Source organism: Peromyscus leucopus, chromosome 14, assembly GCF_004664715.2.
Source record: "Peromyscus leucopus breed LL Stock chromosome 14, UCI_PerLeu_2.1, whole genome shotgun sequence".
Lineage (NCBI taxonomy): Eukaryota > Metazoa > Chordata > Mammalia > Rodentia > Cricetidae > Peromyscus > Peromyscus leucopus.
In genome coordinates, this window is record NC_051075.1 from 84871112 (window position 1) to 84891060 (window position 19949).

A 19949-nucleotide genomic window follows, 5' to 3' on the forward strand; every position below is an offset into this window, starting at 1 on the left:
TCCTCAAACCACATCAATCCATGCATGCTTTCTCCATTTGTTACTGGTTTGGCTTCTGTCATTCCGTTTCTCTAACTCAATTTTCTACATTTTGTCTCTAAGATTAACACTCGGTGTCGTGTACAGTTAATTTCCATGCTGCTTTCATGTATAGCTTCCCACTTGTTCATCAGTTCCTCTCAGCCTCTCTTCTCATTCTCACACATCTCTTTCCAACCAAAAGGACAATGGGGCTTGGCTTTCCCATCTGTGGGAAGTTATATTGGTTACCTGTCAGTGAGAGGAGTGATCACCAGTCGAGGACTGTTTCCCAAGTATTCATAGAAGTACTGGAAGTGGGCATCACAAATATTAACAAAGCAGTGCTTCCGAGCATCCTCCCACTGGTGCCGAAGTTGAGACAGCCAGGCAAAAGCATGGGGGCTGACAACCTATAATCATTGCACAATCTTAACACGCTGGACCCCGATGGTTCTGAGGCAACAAACTGATTAATCTCATCACTTCTGCTGGCTCACATTCCTAAATTCTCCAGGAGGAACTCTCTTGCATGCTGTTGCAGATGCCAGCGGCAATACTAATCAGGAATATGTGTGCAATAAAAGTCTTCACTTTAAATGGTCTTTTATGCAAAACAGTATCAGTGTGTTCAAGCAATACTTTTACCTTTTATGAGTCACCCAAGGCTAGTATCTCTGTGCACATATTACTGAAATCCAATGAAAAATTCATTTTCTGTATTAAAATTACACATAATCCATAATTTCTGCACATTGAGGTAAAAACTATACTTTCACCCATGTTCATAATATAGAACTTTTTTACTTCATTTTTTTTATCAGATTACATGAAGATGATTTTTTATAGGTTACTCTTTCTCATCTTACTCAATTCTGTTTCTTTTCTAGTTTGGAAAAAAATTGTCTCTTTCAAGGTGTGTGGGACTTTAGGGCTCCCTGGAAATCACTTCAAGTCACCAAAATTCTTGCCTCTTAGTTTTCCAAAGACTAGGCAGGAATCAGCACTGCGTACACATGTATTGTAGAGGATCAAGAGTAAGACCAAGTGTGCTTTAGTTTTAAATAAAGAATATACTGTCTACATTGGTCCTCTAGTGGTAAGCACAGTTGCCTTCTAAAATAAATATATTTTAATCATAATTTATTCTACTGCAAACAAATCATATGGATAAATACGAAAGGACAAGGTCATGTTCAAAGAGTGGATGTCAACAGCTCATTACCAAAACAAGAACACACACATGGTGCTTTGGAAGGACTGATCTGAGATTAATAAAAATATTCTTTATTACTATTCAGCAACTAGATCAAAGACTATTTATATGTTTATGGCTTACATGAAACAGCACTTGTGTGTATGTGTGTGTACATGTTCATGTGTGCATGTACATGCGTGGGCCTGTGTGGCCAGAAGTTGACATCGGGTGTTTTCTTCAATAGCTCTCTACTTTTGAGTCAGAATCTCCACAGAACCCGGCATTCACTGACATTCCTGTCTCCACCTTCCTGGTGCTGCGATTGCAAGCACATGCCATGAACTTGGCTTTTTATGTAGGTTTTGGGATCTGAACTCAGGCCCTCTCACTTGCACAGCAAGGGCCTTGCTAACTGAGCCTTATCTCCAATTCTGAAAAGGCACTTTCTTGTATTTTTGTGGAGAAAATGAAAATACCGTCGATTTCAATAAATAGAGCAATAAGTAGGAAAATAACACACAGTGTTATGATACAAGCATACAAACTGAGATGGGGTTGTCGTTAGAAAAATAAGATAAACAGGTTTATTTGCATGCTTTGGAATTGTAAATTTTGCCTCAATTTAACTAGGAGGATTTTTTTTATCTTTTTTTTTTTTAATTTAAATTCACTTTGTGGTGGTTGGAATACCTTTTTTTCTGTTTCTTCTATGTTTAGTGTTTGCTTCTCTCTTTTTACTTAAAAGATTGTTTTCACAAAATATATTTTGATCGTGTTTCTTTCCCTTGGAGGTGGTTTGAATGAGACTGCCCTACCCCCAACCCCGTGGGCTCATATATAGAATGTTTGGTTCCTAATTGGTAGAATTTCTTTGGGAAGGATTAGGAGACAGAGCCTAGTTGGAGGAAATGTGTCACTGGGATGGGCTTTGGGGTTTAAAAAACCCATGCCTGGCCCAGATCCCCCCACTGTCTTTCTCTGCCTCCAACTCATAGATCAGGATGTTATCTCATGCCGGACTACTTGTGACCATGCTTCCTATCAGGATGATAATGGACCAACCCTCTGAAATTCTAAGTAAGCCCCTAATTAAATGCTTCCTCTTAAGTTGTCTTGTGTCATGGTGTCTCTTCACAGCAACAGAAAACTAACTAAGATGTTCTACCCCGACTCCTCCTAGCACCCCCCCAACCTCCCTACCCACTCAACTCTGTTCTTTTTCTCTCTCTGCCAACACAAAACCAACTCCACGGTTTTTCTGTGAACTTTTTGTTTTGTATTATTGGCCTTTCTTGTTTGTTTTGATTTTCATTTTTGTGTTTGTGTGAGTTTTATTTTTCTTTTCTGCTTATTGTCATTTCAGGACCGACCCCACCCCACCCCACGCCCCGAAAGGCTACAGAGGCATTGGATGAAGGGTCCTGCCAGCAGTGCTGTTCAGGAATCAGACAAGCACATTTCTAATATTAGAAAGTAAAAGTTCAATTGGGGGGGGGGTAAAGAATGAAACATTTCCTTTCACATTAAATATTGATAGCATCTTATAGACACATAGATTTTTTTAAAAAGAGATAGGTGGAAAAATCATTAAATTAGTGAAAAGATTAGAAAATAACCTCTTATCAAGAAAGAACATTATTTAGCCATGAACAGTACTAACAAGGGATGGCCAAAGCAATCTAGAATCATGACCAACACTGATTTCTTCAGCAGGAAATGGATCAACACCACACAGAGATGTTTTTAAATTGTGTGTGTGTGCGTGTGTGTGTGTGTGTGTGTGTGTGTGTGTGTGTGTGTTTAGTGTATATGTATGTAGTGTGTGTGTGAGTGTATATATATGTAGTATAAGTATGAATGTATGTGTGTGAGTGTATGTGTGTAATATATGTGTGTGTTTAGTGTATGTATGTGTGTGTGAGTGTATGTGTGTGAGTGTATGTATATGTGTGCGTATGTGTGTATGTGAGTATATGTATGTAGTATATATGTGTGTTTAGTGTATGTGTGTATGTGTAATGTATGTGCAGTGTGTGTTTGTGTGTATATACATTTGTGTGCATGTGCGTGTGTGCGTCAGTGTGTGCAGGCACATGCATGGCACAGCACAGGTGTAGAAGCCGGAGGACAACCTTGACCAGTAGTCCTTGCCTTTCCCCTTAGTTGAGACTCTCGTCACCACGGGATCCAGGAGAGCTGGCACGAGAATTTCCAATGATGCTTTTGTCGCTGCCTTCCCCCTCCACAGGAGCACTAGGATTACAGACATGTTCTACTGTTCCCTGCTTTATGTGGAGCCTGGGGATCTGAACACAGGTCCTTAAGGACTGAGCTAGCTCCCCAACGCCACCCCTTAAGATGGTTGAACTAGCATGCAGTGTTATCGTTACCGACTGTGTAAGTCTCGGAGGCAAGAGCAGAAGACACGGCTGTAAAAATGGAGGCTTTTCCCATGGTCCTTCCTTCTACATCAACCGTTAGATGATCTGAGACTTCTAACTTCGCAAACCACCGGGCATCACTCAGGTAACTCAAATCTAATGCAACCAATAACTTCATGGCACTAACTGAAACTTTTGAAAAACAATGAGTTTCTCACTGTCACCCTGACAATAAATGCCACTTTCTGGAAACATCGATAAGTCAGCTTCCAGCAGCACACTTGCCTTCTGAGAAATCAGTTTTGCCACCACATCCCTGGCATGGACATCAATGGTGCAGATGGTCATGATCTTTTGCCGGTCTCCAGGGGAAAGTTCTCCCAGAAGAAGTGTGATCAGTGTATTCAGCTGTGAAATCTAGAAGATTTTTTTTTTTTAATATAAAAGAAGCAAAGGTTACAAATACAGAGACTAATGGGTCAATATTTATAAAGAATGTTTCAATTTATAAAACTATCTCAAATTTGTTATCTCAGCTGATCTTCAAAGAACCATCAGGAGAGACAGTATCACCCCTCATTCAAGGGAAGGAGCCAGGACACAGAGGAGCTGAGGTCAGAAATTCCAACTCTAAGGGCAGATGCAGGCTTCACTGGTTACATTGCACAAGGCACCCTAATGATGATCCAGCCTGAAACTTTCATTCAGAACCACAATATCTAAAAGGTAAAATAAACTTTTAAAGGTATAAGAACTAGATAGCAATTCTTTAGAAAAACTTGCCTAACAATTTCTATTAATTTTTGATATCCATAGTGATGATTAATGAGAAAATGCTTGTGGCTAAGCATGGTGCTTTACCCAATTCTTTTTATTTATATAACCAGTCTTGTTTAGGCTCACTGGTCCCTTAGATAAATATTTTCAAAGTCTTTTCTTCTTGAATGGCAAGTAAGGAAATGGAATTGCATGAATGACAATTCACTGAGCTATGTGGAATAGATAATGCGGTGCTACAGTTGACAGGATGCTTATTCTATTATAAAACTATTTCCATGCATACACATGAGAACTGAATTTGAAATAAAATATTTCCTATGGTAAAGTGTAGCCAGAAAGGTTTGAAAGTTAGTATCTTAGGCAGGTTTTTTTCTAGTTATTCACATAAAAGGATTTCTCGTGTGTGTGTGTGTGTGTGTGTGTGTGTGTGTGTGTGTGTGTGTGTGTTTGTGTGTATATAATTTTTTATTAAAAAAGATTTTCTTTCCTTTTACACACCAACCCATTCCCCTCTCCCCTCTTCTCCCACTCCCCCCACCTCCCCCCATCCCACCGTCATCCCCTCCTTATAGAGAGTAAAGCCTCCCTTGGGTAGTCAACACAAGCTGTTATACCATGTTGGGACCAGACCTAGCCCATCCCTCCTGCATCAAGGCTGAGTAAGGCATTGCATCACAGGTAATGGGGTTTAAAAAGCCAGTTTGTATACCAGGGTAAGACCTGGTCCCATTTCCAGGGGACCCACAAACATATCAAGCCATGCAACTTTCACCCACATTCAGAGGGCCTAGTTCAGTCCCATGCAGACTCCCCAGCTGTCAGTCCAGAGTCCATGAGCTCCCATTAGCTTAGGTCAGCTATTTCTGTGGTTTTTTCCATCATGATTCTGATCCCCTTTGCTCTTAGAATCCTTCCTCCCTCTCTTCAACTGAACTCCTTACTCAAGGCTTATTTGCAAAAGGAAAAACACAAGCCCTGACTTAAGGATACATGTCATGATATGTAACAATACTGTCCCCTGTCCTCTTCAGCTCTGTAAAGCACTGCCCTCTACAAACTGTAAAAGCATGAGAGAGCTGGCAGAAAGTGAGCAACCAATTCACTGTGTGAATATATGTCACTGTGATTGGTTTAATAAAGATGCTGACTGACCAATAGCTGGAGAGGTAGAGGTTAGGCAGGACTTGCAGACAAAAAGAGAGCATGAAAGAGATGAAGGGTGGAGTCTCAGAATCATGAGGAGACCTGAAGAGGAGATGAACTTGCCATATTGAGAAAAGGTACCAAGCCACATTACAGAGTGTAGATAAGAAATATGGGTTAGTTTAAAGTGTAAGAGGTAGCTAGCAACAAGCCTGAGCTATTGGCTGAGCATTTATAATTATTAAGTAGTCTCAGTGGGGTTATTTGGGAACTGGCTGCTGGGACAGAAAAGTCTGCCTACAAGGAGGCTGATATAAGAGCATTAGTTCATGGGAAGCCTGGCCTGAAGACTTAGTTCATTCTAGCCTGAGCAACTGCCTCAAACTAGAAAGAGGCCCAGGGATACAGGGCAGTGGCAGAGTATTTTAATAACATGTACAAGGCCCTAGGTTTATTTCCCAATATTACAAAATGAAAATAAAATATGTATATCAGGCACCAGAATCTATATCAGCTCTGGTGGCACGTAGCTTATATACTGAGCTGGCTTGCCAGCCTACATGGCAGTCTATGAGCACACAGTCTACTGCCTCTCCCTGAGATTGAAGGAGGATTGACAAATACAAATTACACATTGTGTGCACCATAGTGGACTGTGCCATGATTACCACAGCTGATGAGTTTTTCTCTTCTTAGTGACTGTTTACTGTGGTTTGCAAGATGCCTTGAGACCTACTTTCTCAGCAGATCTCAAGGATACATCCACCAATACCAAGTATAGTTGCTCATGTTGTTTATGAGGTCTTCAGAATGTATTCATACAAATAGGAGATTTCACAGTCTGACCAATGTCTCTGATTTTTCTTTATTCTCTGCCTATGTGTTTGACTTTTTAAGGATTCTTCATATCCATGAGGTCATATATATTTATGTTTCTGAGTCTGCTTCATTTCACTGAACATAATATACTTCAGATTCATCCATGCTGTTTTAAGTGGCATGATTTCCTTTTTTAAGGCTGAATAGTGTTCTATTCTATGTATGTATATCTACATATATGATATTTTTCATTTATCAACAAAATAAAGTTGTTGATATGTCTTGGCTCTTGTGAATAAAGCTGCAATGAACAGTGGAATGCAAAGAATACATCAAAACAATTTTATTTCCTTTGGAGAAATAGCCAAGGAAGTGAAAAATGCTGAGAATTATGAAGCATTAGTAAAAGAAATTTTAAAAAGACACAAATACATGTAAATATATCCCATACTCATGGTTTGGAATAATTCATATTTCCTAAATGTCCAAACTACTCAAAGTAATTTATAAATAAAATGCAATCTATATCAGCATCCAATAGTGTTGCACGAATCCTAAATGGTCTTATAATAAAAACCCAGAGCCAGATATTGAAGCACATGCTGAAAGATCAGATAAAACAGGTCACAGCCACTGCTCACCTCATCAACTCCTCAGTGAACCCGGTCTCCATGAATCCTCAGACTGAATGTCTGAGTCCTCAGTTGAAAAAGTCTCTAGTTCCTGTCTCCTCCTGCCTTACATGCCTTTCTCCACCCAGCCATTTCACTTCCTATCTCAACCTTCCCAGTGCTGGAATTAATGGCGTGTGAGCTTCCCAAATACTGGGGTTAAAGGTGTGTGCCACCACTAACTGGCTCTGTTTCCCTCCTAGACTGGATCAACCTCATGTAGCCCAGTGTGGCCTTGAACTCACAGAGATCCATCCGCAGGATCTTTGCCTCCTGAGTGATAGGATTAAAGGTGTGTGCCACCACTGCCTGACCTTTATGTTTATGGCTGGCTCTGTCCTCTGATCTCCAGGCAAGCTTTATTTCTTAGATTATAAATATAATACCACACAGTAGCACTTTTCAGGAAGAAAAAGAGAATGTAAAATGTATAGAAACCACGAATGACCTGGAATAAAGTAATTTTAAGCAAAAAAGGAGAGAAACTGGAAGCATTGTGACTCAAATTATATCACAAAACTGTAGTAATTAACAGGATGGAGCAGAATCGGGGCCAGAACTGAAATTTCCAATGAGTTTTCAATACAGAAACAAATATATACTTGGGGAAAGGATCACAATTTCACCAAATAGTGCAGAGACACTACATTTTATAAAAAGGCAGATGTCAGTGCATGAGAGGCCACGGTGGAAGGGCCAGTTCAAGTCCATCCTCAGGAACACACTGAGTTCAAGGACAACCTGGGCTACACAAAACCCATCCTCATAATAAAGCAAACAAAAAATCAAACTGGGCCTTCCCACTTACACTAATTTCAATGCAGAATGGATTAAAGCTTTGTCCATGAACTCTGGGAACAGACACACGAGAACAGGTCTCTGACAGGCCTGACAATGAGTTTGGGGACTCGAAACCAAAACCACAAGGACAAAAGAACCAACAGTGGGACTACATCGAGGTAAAACGCTTCTGTACCACAAAGGAAGCAAAAAAGAAGATGAAGGGGACACTCTGAATGGGAGAAAACACCTGGAGCCCACGTGTCTGGTAAAGGCTTAACAGTGCAATGCCGGGAGTCCTACAAATCAGAAAACAAACAGATAGCACACCCCCCCAGTATTCTGACTTAAACATGAGTCAAACACCTGCACAGAGGCTTTCCGAACGTGACACAAATCCACCAGCTCAGAGCATGAAAATATGCTCATCACATTCAGTCATCAGGGGGATGAGACTCAATCCACCACGAGACAACATCACACACCCTTCAGGATGTCAAAGGATAAGTACTGGTAACAATAGTCATTCACCTACTTATTATCATCCAACAAACCTTCAATTTCACCAAGAGAAGATGTGCCCATTCTTTTGTGTATGATATGCTCAGAATCTATCACTTTCTAGATGTCAGCTTCCAGAAAAGCAAGGACAATCTCTGCTTAGCCAGCTCTTTGTCTCCTGAGCCACAGAAGAGCTGTCGAGAGTGCTAGTCACACAGAGAAGAGCCTGCAGCATAGCGCATTATGTATAAGCATCTGCAGATATTTTGAAAACTTATAATACATACATTATATATGGTGCATACATCTGTGTATGTAACCAGTATGTGTATGTATCTATATACATGTGTGTGTATCTGTCTATCATCTATTTATCTATCTATGCATACACACGTGTGTGCATACTGAATAGAAAAGAGATATTTGGTGTGGGATATTTCCTCATCTGGGCCATGCTGTGGATATCACTCTATGTAAATAAAACACTGATGGCCAATGACCAGGCAGGAGGTAGGTGGGACAAGGAGAGAGGAGAATTCTGGGAAGCGGAAGGCAGGGAGAGACTGCAGCCACCGCGAGGAGAAGAGCATGTAGAGACGCCGGTAAGCCACCAGCCACGTGGCAAGCTATAGATTTATAAAAATGGGTTAATTTAAGATAAAAGAACAGTTAGCGAGAAGCCTGCCATGGCCATACAGTTTATAAGTGATATAAGCGTCTGAGTGATTATTTTATAAGTGGATTGTGGGGCTGCGGGGCTTGGGGAACCTGGAGAGAAGCCCTCCAGCTACAAATGGCGCCCAACGGCTCGAGTTTCCACCTTAAACCTGAGAATATTTAATAACCAATTCTAAACAGAGCCAAAACCAGGTTCCTGCTTCTTGTCTTATACGGCAGCTAGATGCAGCAAAACGCAAGTTTGGACACTGGCGGGTTCCTGGCGGGTGCGTCTGACCGGCAGTATGGCGCAAATGAGGCATCTGCCAGCGGCAAATTAAGCTGTGTGGTAGATTTAGTCTTTACTATTATTTAAAAAAAAAAAAAAAAAAAAAAAAAAAAAAGAGGTTTCTGGGCTACACGCTGCTTTGATAAAAGCTTAGACCCACTATTTCTGAGACTTGATGACTCCCAGAGCTGGCGAAAACGTACCACTGCCATGTTGGGAAGCTGAAGTGGGCGGAGCCAGCAGCCACAGCGCCGTTTCAGGCTTACAATGGTACAGTTTAAAGCAATAGGTTCAAGGCTCAAGGTAATATAAAACATAAGCCACATAAAGATGGCTACCACACAGAGAATCTGGATTATGTTCTCTTTGATATTCATAACTAAAGAAAAACATTTGATTACAAAAGCTGTTGAGTTATGCCAAAATGTATATTTTAAAAGTACCTTGACTTCAAAATTTGGATATAAGGATATGTTACTTTGGAAAAGAAGTTCTGCTTTTGTCTCCACAGAAAGCCAGAGGCTGTGGATTTGTTCCAGATTAAGATACATCAGGTTTCACCAGCCAAGACCCCCTGAAAGGACTCCGATGACACCATGGCCCAGATGATCCAACATCCAGACCGGTTTCAAGGCAACTGGTTCACACAATACAGTCTCACGGACTACCCCATAGGTCTAAAATTTTCTTTGTATCCCCATAAGATACAGCGCCCCCCTCCAGCAGGAAGTAGTAAGAGATGCTACGCCCAAATTCCCAAATATACCAAGCTGGCTTTAGAGGTGGAATTGGCTCACTCCCCTCTAAACCCAGACATATTGCTTTAAAAAAAAAATGGTTAAAAGATTCTTGTGTCCCAAATCAGAAGAGCCCTCTGGTGTGGGACAGAGAAAAACCAATATTTTTATTTAAAACAGGTTGATTATAAATATGATCTCTTTCTAAAAAAGAAAAGGGGATATGATATGGATATATAGGATATGGAGATGATAAGATAAAAGGGTAGATTAATGAACCTACTTTTAAAGAACAACTTGTTTAAAATGTTTTACATTGGTATAGATTTTAGTTTATGTTTAAAATGTTTTACATTGGTATAAATTTTGGTTTGTTGACACAAACTTGAGGTTAATTTTGTTATACTGTATATATATATATATTTCTATTCTTGTTTGAGATATTATGTTTATGTAACTCATTTAAAATTGTAATGGATAATTAAAAATAGATTAATAATTAGTCATCTATGATAATCATATTTGTAGCCATGTTAGTTAAGTCTTCTAGGTATACATAGATATATTTCAGATAGATAGGTAATCTTCAAACACTTCATAGACCTAGAGAATATGGCATTTAAATAACTTAGAATTCTGTTGACATGAGACACAATTGCTCCTGGCTGCACCAATTGATCCCGAGAGAATGTTGGGCTTCTAAGACATTTCCATTTGGAAGTTTGTCTTTTGGCACAAAATGGCCTACTGGGCAAAGAACTGCCCTTGCCTTGATAGCTGACAGTACAAATGCAATGCTGTCCTTTCTGGACAAGCGGGACACAAGGAAAGCGACCACTGTACTCTGCCAAGACAGGGTAAGATGGTCTCTTAAAATTCCTGCTTCTAAAAATGGTCTGTCAGATACTCTAGGCCTGTAGCCAATTTGAATGCACCAACAATGCTGAGAAACATCAGGTGACTGTCCAGGCTGCCAGCTGTCTTGGTCTACTCTTGCAAGATTCCCGAAGTTGCTTGCATCCGTCTACCATTTCTCAGGTACCATTATGTTCCTTCTCAGGTCTTTGATGTGGTTGAAGGCTAGATAGTCGTAATTTCCTCAGTTATGATAAAAGATAAGTTAGCTATAAAACCTTAAACTCACAAATATAAGATAGATAGGACATCTTCTTTAATATTGTAACTATAATTCTTGCTCGGTAATTGTTTTGTTATATGTAATTTTACCATGTTAAAGTTAAAACCTTCCTTTTTAAAAAAGAAGAAAGGGGAAGTGCTGTGGATATCACTCTATGTAAATAAAACACTGATGGCCAATGACCAGGCAGGAGGTAGGTGGGACAAGGAGAGAGGAGAATTCTGGGAAGCGGAAGGCAGGGAGAGACTGCAGCCACCGCGAGGAGAAGAGCATGTAGAGACGCCGGTAAGCCACCAGCCACGTGGCAAGCTATAGATTTATAAAAATGGGTTAATTTAAGATAAAAGAACAGTTAGCGAGAAGCCTGCCATGGCCATACAGTTTATAAGTGATATAAGTGTCTGAGTGATTATTTTATAAGTGGATTGTGGGGCTGCGGGGCTTGGGGAACCTGGAGAGAAGCCCTCCAGCTACAGGGCCAAGATATCCAAATCCCACATTGTCAGATGTTACACCACCAGCAGAATTTGTCTAACCAGTCCATTATTATGGTAACAATACCTTATGCCTCTATGCCAAAGTACATTTATAATTTCAAGTGATTCTCACGCATGTGGGCACGCAAGCCTCCAAACAACCTGTGATTTCTACATCACTGACTCATTTCTCACAGAAGTTCAGTCAAATGAAAGACCATCAAGATGACAACTTGCTGATGTTATGTACACAGTGTTGTGTGTTGGGCTCTTATAGTCTCTTGAGATTAAGACTTCCCCAGTGATATTCTCTCAAAAGTAATAAGATTCTGTAACCATAACAACGGCCATAAAAAAATGTCTATTATTTGGGAAGTGGTTCCAGGTAGCAATTACAGAATGGTCAGACTGTAATTACATCCATGTTTATGGGTGGATGACATAGAAAATAGCCTGTGATAGCTTTTCAAAATAACACACCCTCTCATAGAATGCATGCTTACTCTTGCCCCTGACTGAGGAGTGTTGTCTAATTTTTCTACTAGCTCAAGAATGGTAGCCCCGAGCAGCTGTTTCCATACTGTATCCCGGCTCTAACCAGACCGTGAGAACAGCAAAAATCTGGCACTAGAAAGTAACCTAACTGTAAACGCCACGATGTCTGCAAAGCAGAACTCTTCCCACGCCCTTCCTCCTCCTGCCTTACCCTGCTCCAGTCACACTGGATTTCCCTGTGCTCCCTGTCAAGGCTGCTTCAGGCCCCAGCTGTGACTTACACACCGAGGCTCATTTTCCCTGAGCCCTTCTGTGGCTGGCTGACCTTCCCCAGTGTACTGTCTCCTACACCTTCCCTGGCAAACATTCCGCAGAATCCATCTTACGATGTTTAGAAGGATTTTACTAGTTGATCGTTCATGCTTTCTCTCCCCTCCTTTAACCACAGGCTCTAACAGCTCCAGGCACATGTACCTCACTCTGTACTGTACTTTCCCACCCAGCACAGTGGCCAGTACAAAGCGTGTGCTCAGTAAGCAAGCACTATATTAAGAAGAAAGAACTGAGAAAACAATGACACAATGCACACCATTACATTCTGTTCCACTCGTTCATATAAGAGGACACATGGAGTCTATTCCCAAGCTTGCGCACCAGTGAGGAATGAGATAAATAATTAGGGTATGTATAAAGTACTCTCATAGTGTGCAGAAACAGGGCCTTGCCTAACACAGGGCTGAGAAAGGCATTTTGAAGGAAAGAACACTTTGCTAAACCTAAAGAATGAGGATTTATGCTGCAGCGAAGTTAGAGGTTGACCACCCGGAAAGACTATGCTCAAGCTATGGGAAACAGCTGTGGAAAGGCCTGGGGCGGAGCAGGTGGCCCTTTGAAGGACTCTGAGTGCAGGTTTGCAGGAGAGAGGACAGGTGCATAGCATGTTGTGGAAGAAAGGGAGGCTCACAAAGGCGAGGTGTGGTCCACCGTTAGGCTGATGAGCTACAGCAAATGGGTGCTAAGTGGTGGGCTGAGCAGCACGTTGTGTCTTGTGTTTTCAAAGATTTCTTCTCCTGTCCAGTGAAGAAAGAATCAGAAGAAAACAGGACTGGAAGGGAAAATCCCCACAGTGCCACCGTCACTCGGCAGAGAGGAAAAGTACCGCGGATTAAGGCATTATCTCTACAGCGAAGACAGATGTCAGGGCACTGAAGGGGACCAGGCGGATGATGGGACCCTGTGTGAAATGAATGACCTCACTTTGGATGTTCTCGGTTGGGAGTGGCAGTGAGAACTCCAGCGATGACTCCCACTATGCTTCCTGCTGGACTTCAGGAGAGCTGAAATGAGACCAAAGTGGCTGGCAATGCTATGAAGTGACAGTAGCCTCAGAAGTGGTGCGAGTATCCAGGGGTGGGGGTGATGGCCAGAAGAAAAAGGGGCCTGGACCACAGCTGCACAGAACAGGAACACAGAGCAGGAGGAAGAGGAGACTGGAAAGCAAAGAGTAGCCTGAGCTTTCCAAGTGAAGGTGGAATTCATATAGTCATAAATACAAGGGAAAGTGTACTGGCTGTAGTCTGGAACAGCTACCCACTACAAAAGTGAGCAGGAGGAAGAGTTTTGCAGCACACTCAGTCTTGTGAAAAGACTCAGTTGGTGGGAGGCTGGGTCGTCCCATTCGGCATATGTGCACAGCTAGGATACTCAGGAAGACACACAGTGATTACACTGAACAGGGACTTTTCTCATTTTCCAGAGTATGGCATGAAAAGAGCTTGCACAGTACTTACTGTGTGTCAGGAATTCTAAGGGACCCAGAGGTTATCTACAATGTGTGTAGGCTGTATGCAAACACTACCCTAATTTATGTCAACGACTTAGGCATGTACAGAGTTTGGGGTCTGAGGAGTCCTGGAACCAATCCCCCAAGGACACTGAGGGTGACTGTCCAAACATGACGTCAACAAGGTCACTTCAGAGCAGGACATGGAAAGAGACAGTACACTCAGGAACAACTTCTAATTGTTCTTGATTTTAAGTAGAAGGAGAGACTGGGGCACGCACAACTGCCAATGAGTTAGGGTGAGAAACTGAGACGCAGCAGAAAAGGTGACGGGTCTGGTCCTGGGGGGCCAGGGAGGGAAAAAGTCTCTGATCATGGGAGCCGCTCTCCAGTTCTAATGGAGGACGGTATGGAGTAAGGGACAGAAGACCAGTCTTCTCTGATGCCATCAGCTGATCACATGAACTGAGGTTCATCAAGCACCTACTGTGTGCATCAGTCAGTGTGTGTATATGGACATGTGTGTGTGTGTGTGTGTGTGTGTGTGTGTGTGTGTGTGTGTGTGTACAGACACTGTGTGTGTGTGTATCCTAATCTGTCTACTACAGCTCTACTCCAACTTCATGGGTGAGATCACGAGGTAATTTACCCAAGCTTACCCAGCCACAATTCTATTCAATATTTCCCTGACATTTTACAAATATGAACCTACCTCAGTTCACACCAATGGGATCTTGGCATTTAAGCATGCCAATAACATATGAGGTAGGAGAGATGAGGTAACCTAGAATCCCTCATCCAACAATTCTCTATTTTACACAAAGAAATACTTCTTAAGATACGACATAAGTCCAGGTCACCACTACTCTCTATACAACACACATTTTTAAGGGAGGCTAGTGTTCTCATAGCAGGCCCACTGCCCTAGCAGGATGGCTGTGGTCTGACCTTGAAGGATGACAGAGTATAGAACTCAAGGTCGGAGAGGTGGTTCCTGATATATGGGGAGCTGATCTTCAATGTGTGCTGACCCAGCTGTTGTGGCAGGATGGCATCAAGATGGCATCTGAACGTAAGAAACCGTGTCCCTGACACTACAGGTTTACACAAAGCAGTAAGAGGACGTTTTGGTTTTGGTTTTCAGAGAAAAGGCTGCTCTTTTTGTTTACACTGGTGGTGCCTGATCTATGGGCATGGGACACTCAGGCCAGGAACCTGGAGAAACAGCTCTGCAGAAATGCTAAGACTGGAGTTTTCAGCTCAGCAAATCAAAGTGTGCCCTACAGTATAATTCCTGGCTCAACTGATCACTTTCTACCTGCACTGAACATTGGTTGTTGCTGGTTTCCTAAAAACAGCAGCAAAGATCTCTCTTCCTTAAGCCCACGTCACCTTCAGCAAGAGCAGAAACAGCAGATTTTCATTTCCAGAAGCCATAGAAAGACATTATAAAAGGACTAAGTTCCACATTCTTTGAACTGACTGGGCCACTCTGTGGAATCTCTCAACAAAACCTTAAAACTTGGATCAAAGATCAAGTCTTCCTAGAAGGACCAGACAGTAATCATTTCTAGCCTTTGTCCATCACATGATCTCCACGGTGGCACAAAGACAGCCACTGACAACAGGCACCAGGCCTGTTCAGCTAGGTCACTCTGTTTCACCAGCCCCTGACTTAAGAAGAAAAACATAAATTCTAAAACTGTTACAAGAGTCCAAATGCCACACAGCTGCACATACATAAAATACATTTAATTATAAAAATGCCACACAAAGGAAACTCCAGGCCGAGTTTTGTGGTGACATCTAGTAAAAAACTTTCCCACAAAGTAAATGTCTACTTTCCAACCCCTTGCTAGCAGGCTTTGACCACCACACCTGGCAAAATTATTACAGGAAAAGAAATCACTCAAAGGAAGGGGGTATAAAGCCACATGGAACCCCATTACTACACAATCCAACTTTCGCATATAAGATGAGGGATAGCAGAACTTATGAAGACAAAGAAGAGGGAAGAATAGTAAGGGCTAAAAGATTAAGCGGAGATGGGAGCAGAGGGATGGAGGAGGTAAATGGCGGTAGTGAGTGGGTTAACTGAAACTAAGGATACATGAAAAGGAAATCCACTAGTTAGTAAATTAATTTCAAAATACAACTGTGAAAAAGAAGGTGTCTTAGGATTTCTATTACTATGAACAGATACCATGACCACAGCAAATGTTATCAGGAAAACATTTAATTGACAGAACTCCCTTAATTTCAGTTGAGTTCAGTTCATTATCATCATGGTGGGAAGCATGGCGGCATGCAGGCAGAGCTGGTCCTGGAGAAAGAGCTGAGAGTCCTACATCTTGCAGGCAATAGGAAGTCAACTGAGACACTGGGTGGTATCCTGAGCATAGGAAAGCTCAAAGCCCACCCCCACAGTGACACACTTCCTCTAACAAGGCCATACCCACTCCAACAAAGCCACACACCTCCTAATAGTGCCACTGCCTATGAGTTATGGAGGCCAATTACATCCAAGCTACCACATTCTACTCCCTGGTCCCCAAAAGCTTGTAACAACATGATAATGTAAAATGCAGTTAGTCCAACTTCAAGAACCCCCATAGTCTATCACAGGTTCAGCAATGTTTCAAAGTTCAAAGTCTCTCTGAGATTCATGCAATCTCTTACCTATAATCCCCTGTAAAAATCAAAACAAACAAAAAATAGATCACATACTTCCAAAAATATAATGGCACAAGATATACATTACCGTTCCAAAATGTAGGGAAGGGAGCACAGTGAAAAAATACTGGACCAAAGCAAGACCAAAAACGACCTGGGCAAACTCCAAACTCTGCATCTTCATGTCTGATGTTAAAATGCTCTTCAGATCTCCAACTCCTTTCAGCGTTGCTGACTGCAGCACACTCCTTTTACTTAGCTTCTTCTGGTTCCACTCCCTGTTAGCAGCTCTCCTCTGCAGGTATCCTCCAGCTCTGACATCTCTAACACCTTGGGTTCTCCAAGGCAATCCAGGCTTCAACTTCACAGCTTCATGCAATGGCCTCTCTAGGCCTCCACTCAGGGACATTCCTGACACATGCCTGGCCTCAATAGCTTTCCTTAGAGGCAAATTCCATAACCTGTTTCTTCTATCCTTAACTCTAAACCCAGAACCAATAGCCAAAGATGCCAAGTTCTGCTGCTTGCTAGATCTGGAACATGGCCCCCTCATTCAGTTACATCTTCACCAGCTTTCTGTCTTTCACACCCTAAGCTTGGTTGTCCTGAAACTTTCTCTATAGACCAGGCTGGCCTCAAACTCAGAGATCTGCCTGCCTCTGCCTCCCTTAACCCTGAGCGCTGGGATTAAAGGCATGCATCACCATACCCTGTTCTAAGCTTTCTTTAATTCCTTTTTACAAGTTGGAAGTTTAGCTGGGTTGGATCTTGCCCTGAGGTCACCACTGCCTTTACTCAATTTCTTAATCCATTTATCTCCTTGAACACAAGACTTAGCTCCATTCCTCTTCCTGTTTTTTTTTTTCTCAAAATTTACATTTTGAAATTTACCCTGCTCAGCTTGCTCCTTTTCATTATAAATCTTCATTACCACATGACAGAGTCTATACTAGGCTGTTTTGAGATTCCTTCTGCCATTGGAATTAATCCAAAACTCTTCACTTTAGCCTCAGGCAGACTCTTCGGACAAGGGCAAAAGGCAGCCACTTTCTTCACCAGAGTATCACAAGACCAGTCTCTGGCAACATACTAACATTCTTCTCCTCTGAAACCTCTTGAGTGAGCTCCCGACATTTCAAGGAACTCTCAGCACCTCTGTCTTCCATGATCCTATTAGTATGGCAGTAGTTAAAGCATTCCACTGTTTTCCAAACCCAAAGTACCAAAGTCCAAATTCCTCCAAACAAAAGCACGGTCAGGCCTATCACAGTAATACCCTACTCCTGGTACCAATTTCTGTCTTAGTTGGGGTTTCTATTGCTGTGAAGAGACACCATGACCATGACAACTCTTATAAGGAAAACATTTAATTGAGGGAGCTCCATTACAGTTTCAGAGGTTCAGTCTATTATCATAATGACAGGGAGCACAGCAGCATGGTGCTAGGGGAAAAGCTGAGAGTCCTACATCTTGCAGACAACAGGAAGTCAACTGAGACACTGGGCAGTATCCTGAGCATAGAAAAGCTTAAGGCCCACCCCCACAATGACACACTTCCTCCAACAAGGCCATACCTATTCCAAAAAAGCCACACCTCCTAATAATGCCACTCCCTATGAGATTATGGGGGCCAAATACATTCAAACTGCCACAGAAAGCTTTGAACAGAATTATCATGCATAAGTGGACACTGATACTCCCAGATGTCTTGGGTTATTAAATGAAATTCAAAGTACAAGGTATGGGATGCCTCACAATGAGTTACTGTTAAAGGAGGCCCCAGAGGTCTCCAAAACAACACACACTTGCCATTGCCCATGACTATACAATTAGATCTTTGTGGAAGACACTTCACATTTTAACTGCAGGATATAGAAAAGTCAGTCTCAAACTGACTAGGGAGCTTCCCTGGCTAGCTTTCATGGTGCCAGAAAATGTCATACAGCCTTATGTGGGAGAAAAGATAGACCCTACATGCTTCAATATCAGCCTACCAACCAAGATGTACCCACTAGTATATTGTTAAATGGTCAGACACAATGTCAAATTCCTTCAAAATATTCATATTTATACCCATAGATCTATGCTGCTTTCAATCTTGGTTGAAGGTTTTTCTTTGTTTGTTTTTTCCCCCAATGGGCAACAGTCAATGGAGTGATGCACGATTGGTCAAGAGCTGGGAATAAGAGACTGAGTGTTCAGTCCTAAATAGAAAATTTATATCAAACTCCTCCTCCTCCTCCTCCTCCTCCTCCTCCTCCTCCTCCTCCTCCTCCTCACCACCACCACACCAAGACTCCGGGAACACTGCAGCAGACACAGACACAGATTTAAGAGCTAGAAGATGAAGAAGGGTACTATGAACGGCATCTCCTAGACATGGCATTGCTATTGCAATATTGAACTCATAGCTGCCGTGACTTGCACAAGATTAATCCTATCAGTATCTGGCATAGATGGGAAGTTGATCTCTGGCAACCATCCCTTACTGAGGAACTATTGGTGTAGCTGTCTGCTGGAGATGGAAGGAAGGTATCATTCTTTTTTGAGGGTGTGGCCACTGATAAATGTTCCATGCTACAGTGGATGGTTCCACACTCATGCACATATGGGAAGTCTGGACTTAGTGGGTTATCACAAAACACAAAAATGAAGTTTCAGAGGTGACATATTGGGGAAATATAGGAGAGGTTGGAAGGCAATGGGAAGGATAGATATCTGATTTCATTGTATACATATATAAAATTTTCAAAAATAAAATATTTAAATAAGAAACACTGACAAATGATGGTGATAAACAAAGGCAGAATTCATTAATGAAATGTTAACAAATAGAAACAACTTTTCAAAATAGGGATAGTACAGTACAACCAACTAAAGTTAATAATATAGGAATGCAAAGTTGCCTTAGCATTCAAAATTTTCCACAGGACTGTGGGTGTTGCTCACTGTAGAGGGCATGCACATTTGAGGGCTCATCACTACAACAGAGCCAATAAATCAAATGGTCAACCCGGAAGACCAGAAAGGTGGTCATGGAAAACATTTCCTCTGCCTGGTGAAAGGATTTCTCCCTTGGTTGGGATGTTGTGGCTCCTCTGAATTGAAACACTTTTTCTTGACAGAAAAACAGACACTCCAAAGACTCAATAATAAGCTAACAAAATACAACATTCATTGATCTCAGGAAACTAGAAAACCTGTATTCTCCCTCTAGGTTATACAAGTAATTAATAATTATGGGGAGGGGGCTATTTGGTGGAGTTGCCTGAAAGATGAACAGGAACTCCAGGAATGCATATTTGAGAGATGCCACCCACCCTGAGGTAGGGCAGCTGCTTGAGAACCACCCATGCTCTTAAAAGTAACCCCTCTCCCATGGACCTGGTAAGCCCAACAAACATTGGTTC

The 19949-nt window shown here is 41.9% G+C and overlaps 1 protein-coding gene across 2 annotated transcripts in view; it reads right to left on the reverse strand.

The window, feature by feature from the left end:
- Positions 1 to 19949, reverse strand: part of Dnah11 (dynein axonemal heavy chain 11) — a 314894-nt gene that overhangs the window by 191067 nt on the left and 103878 nt on the right. For both annotated transcript variants that reach the window (XM_028880929.2, XM_037210919.1), the window contains exons 31-32: positions 3883 to 4014; positions 271 to 431 (exon numbers count right to left, since the gene is read on the reverse strand). In XM_028880929.2, the coding sequence (XP_028736762.1) occupies positions 271 to 431; positions 3883 to 4014 (293 nt within the window). The remainder of the gene's footprint in view (positions 1 to 270; positions 432 to 3882; positions 4015 to 19949) is intronic.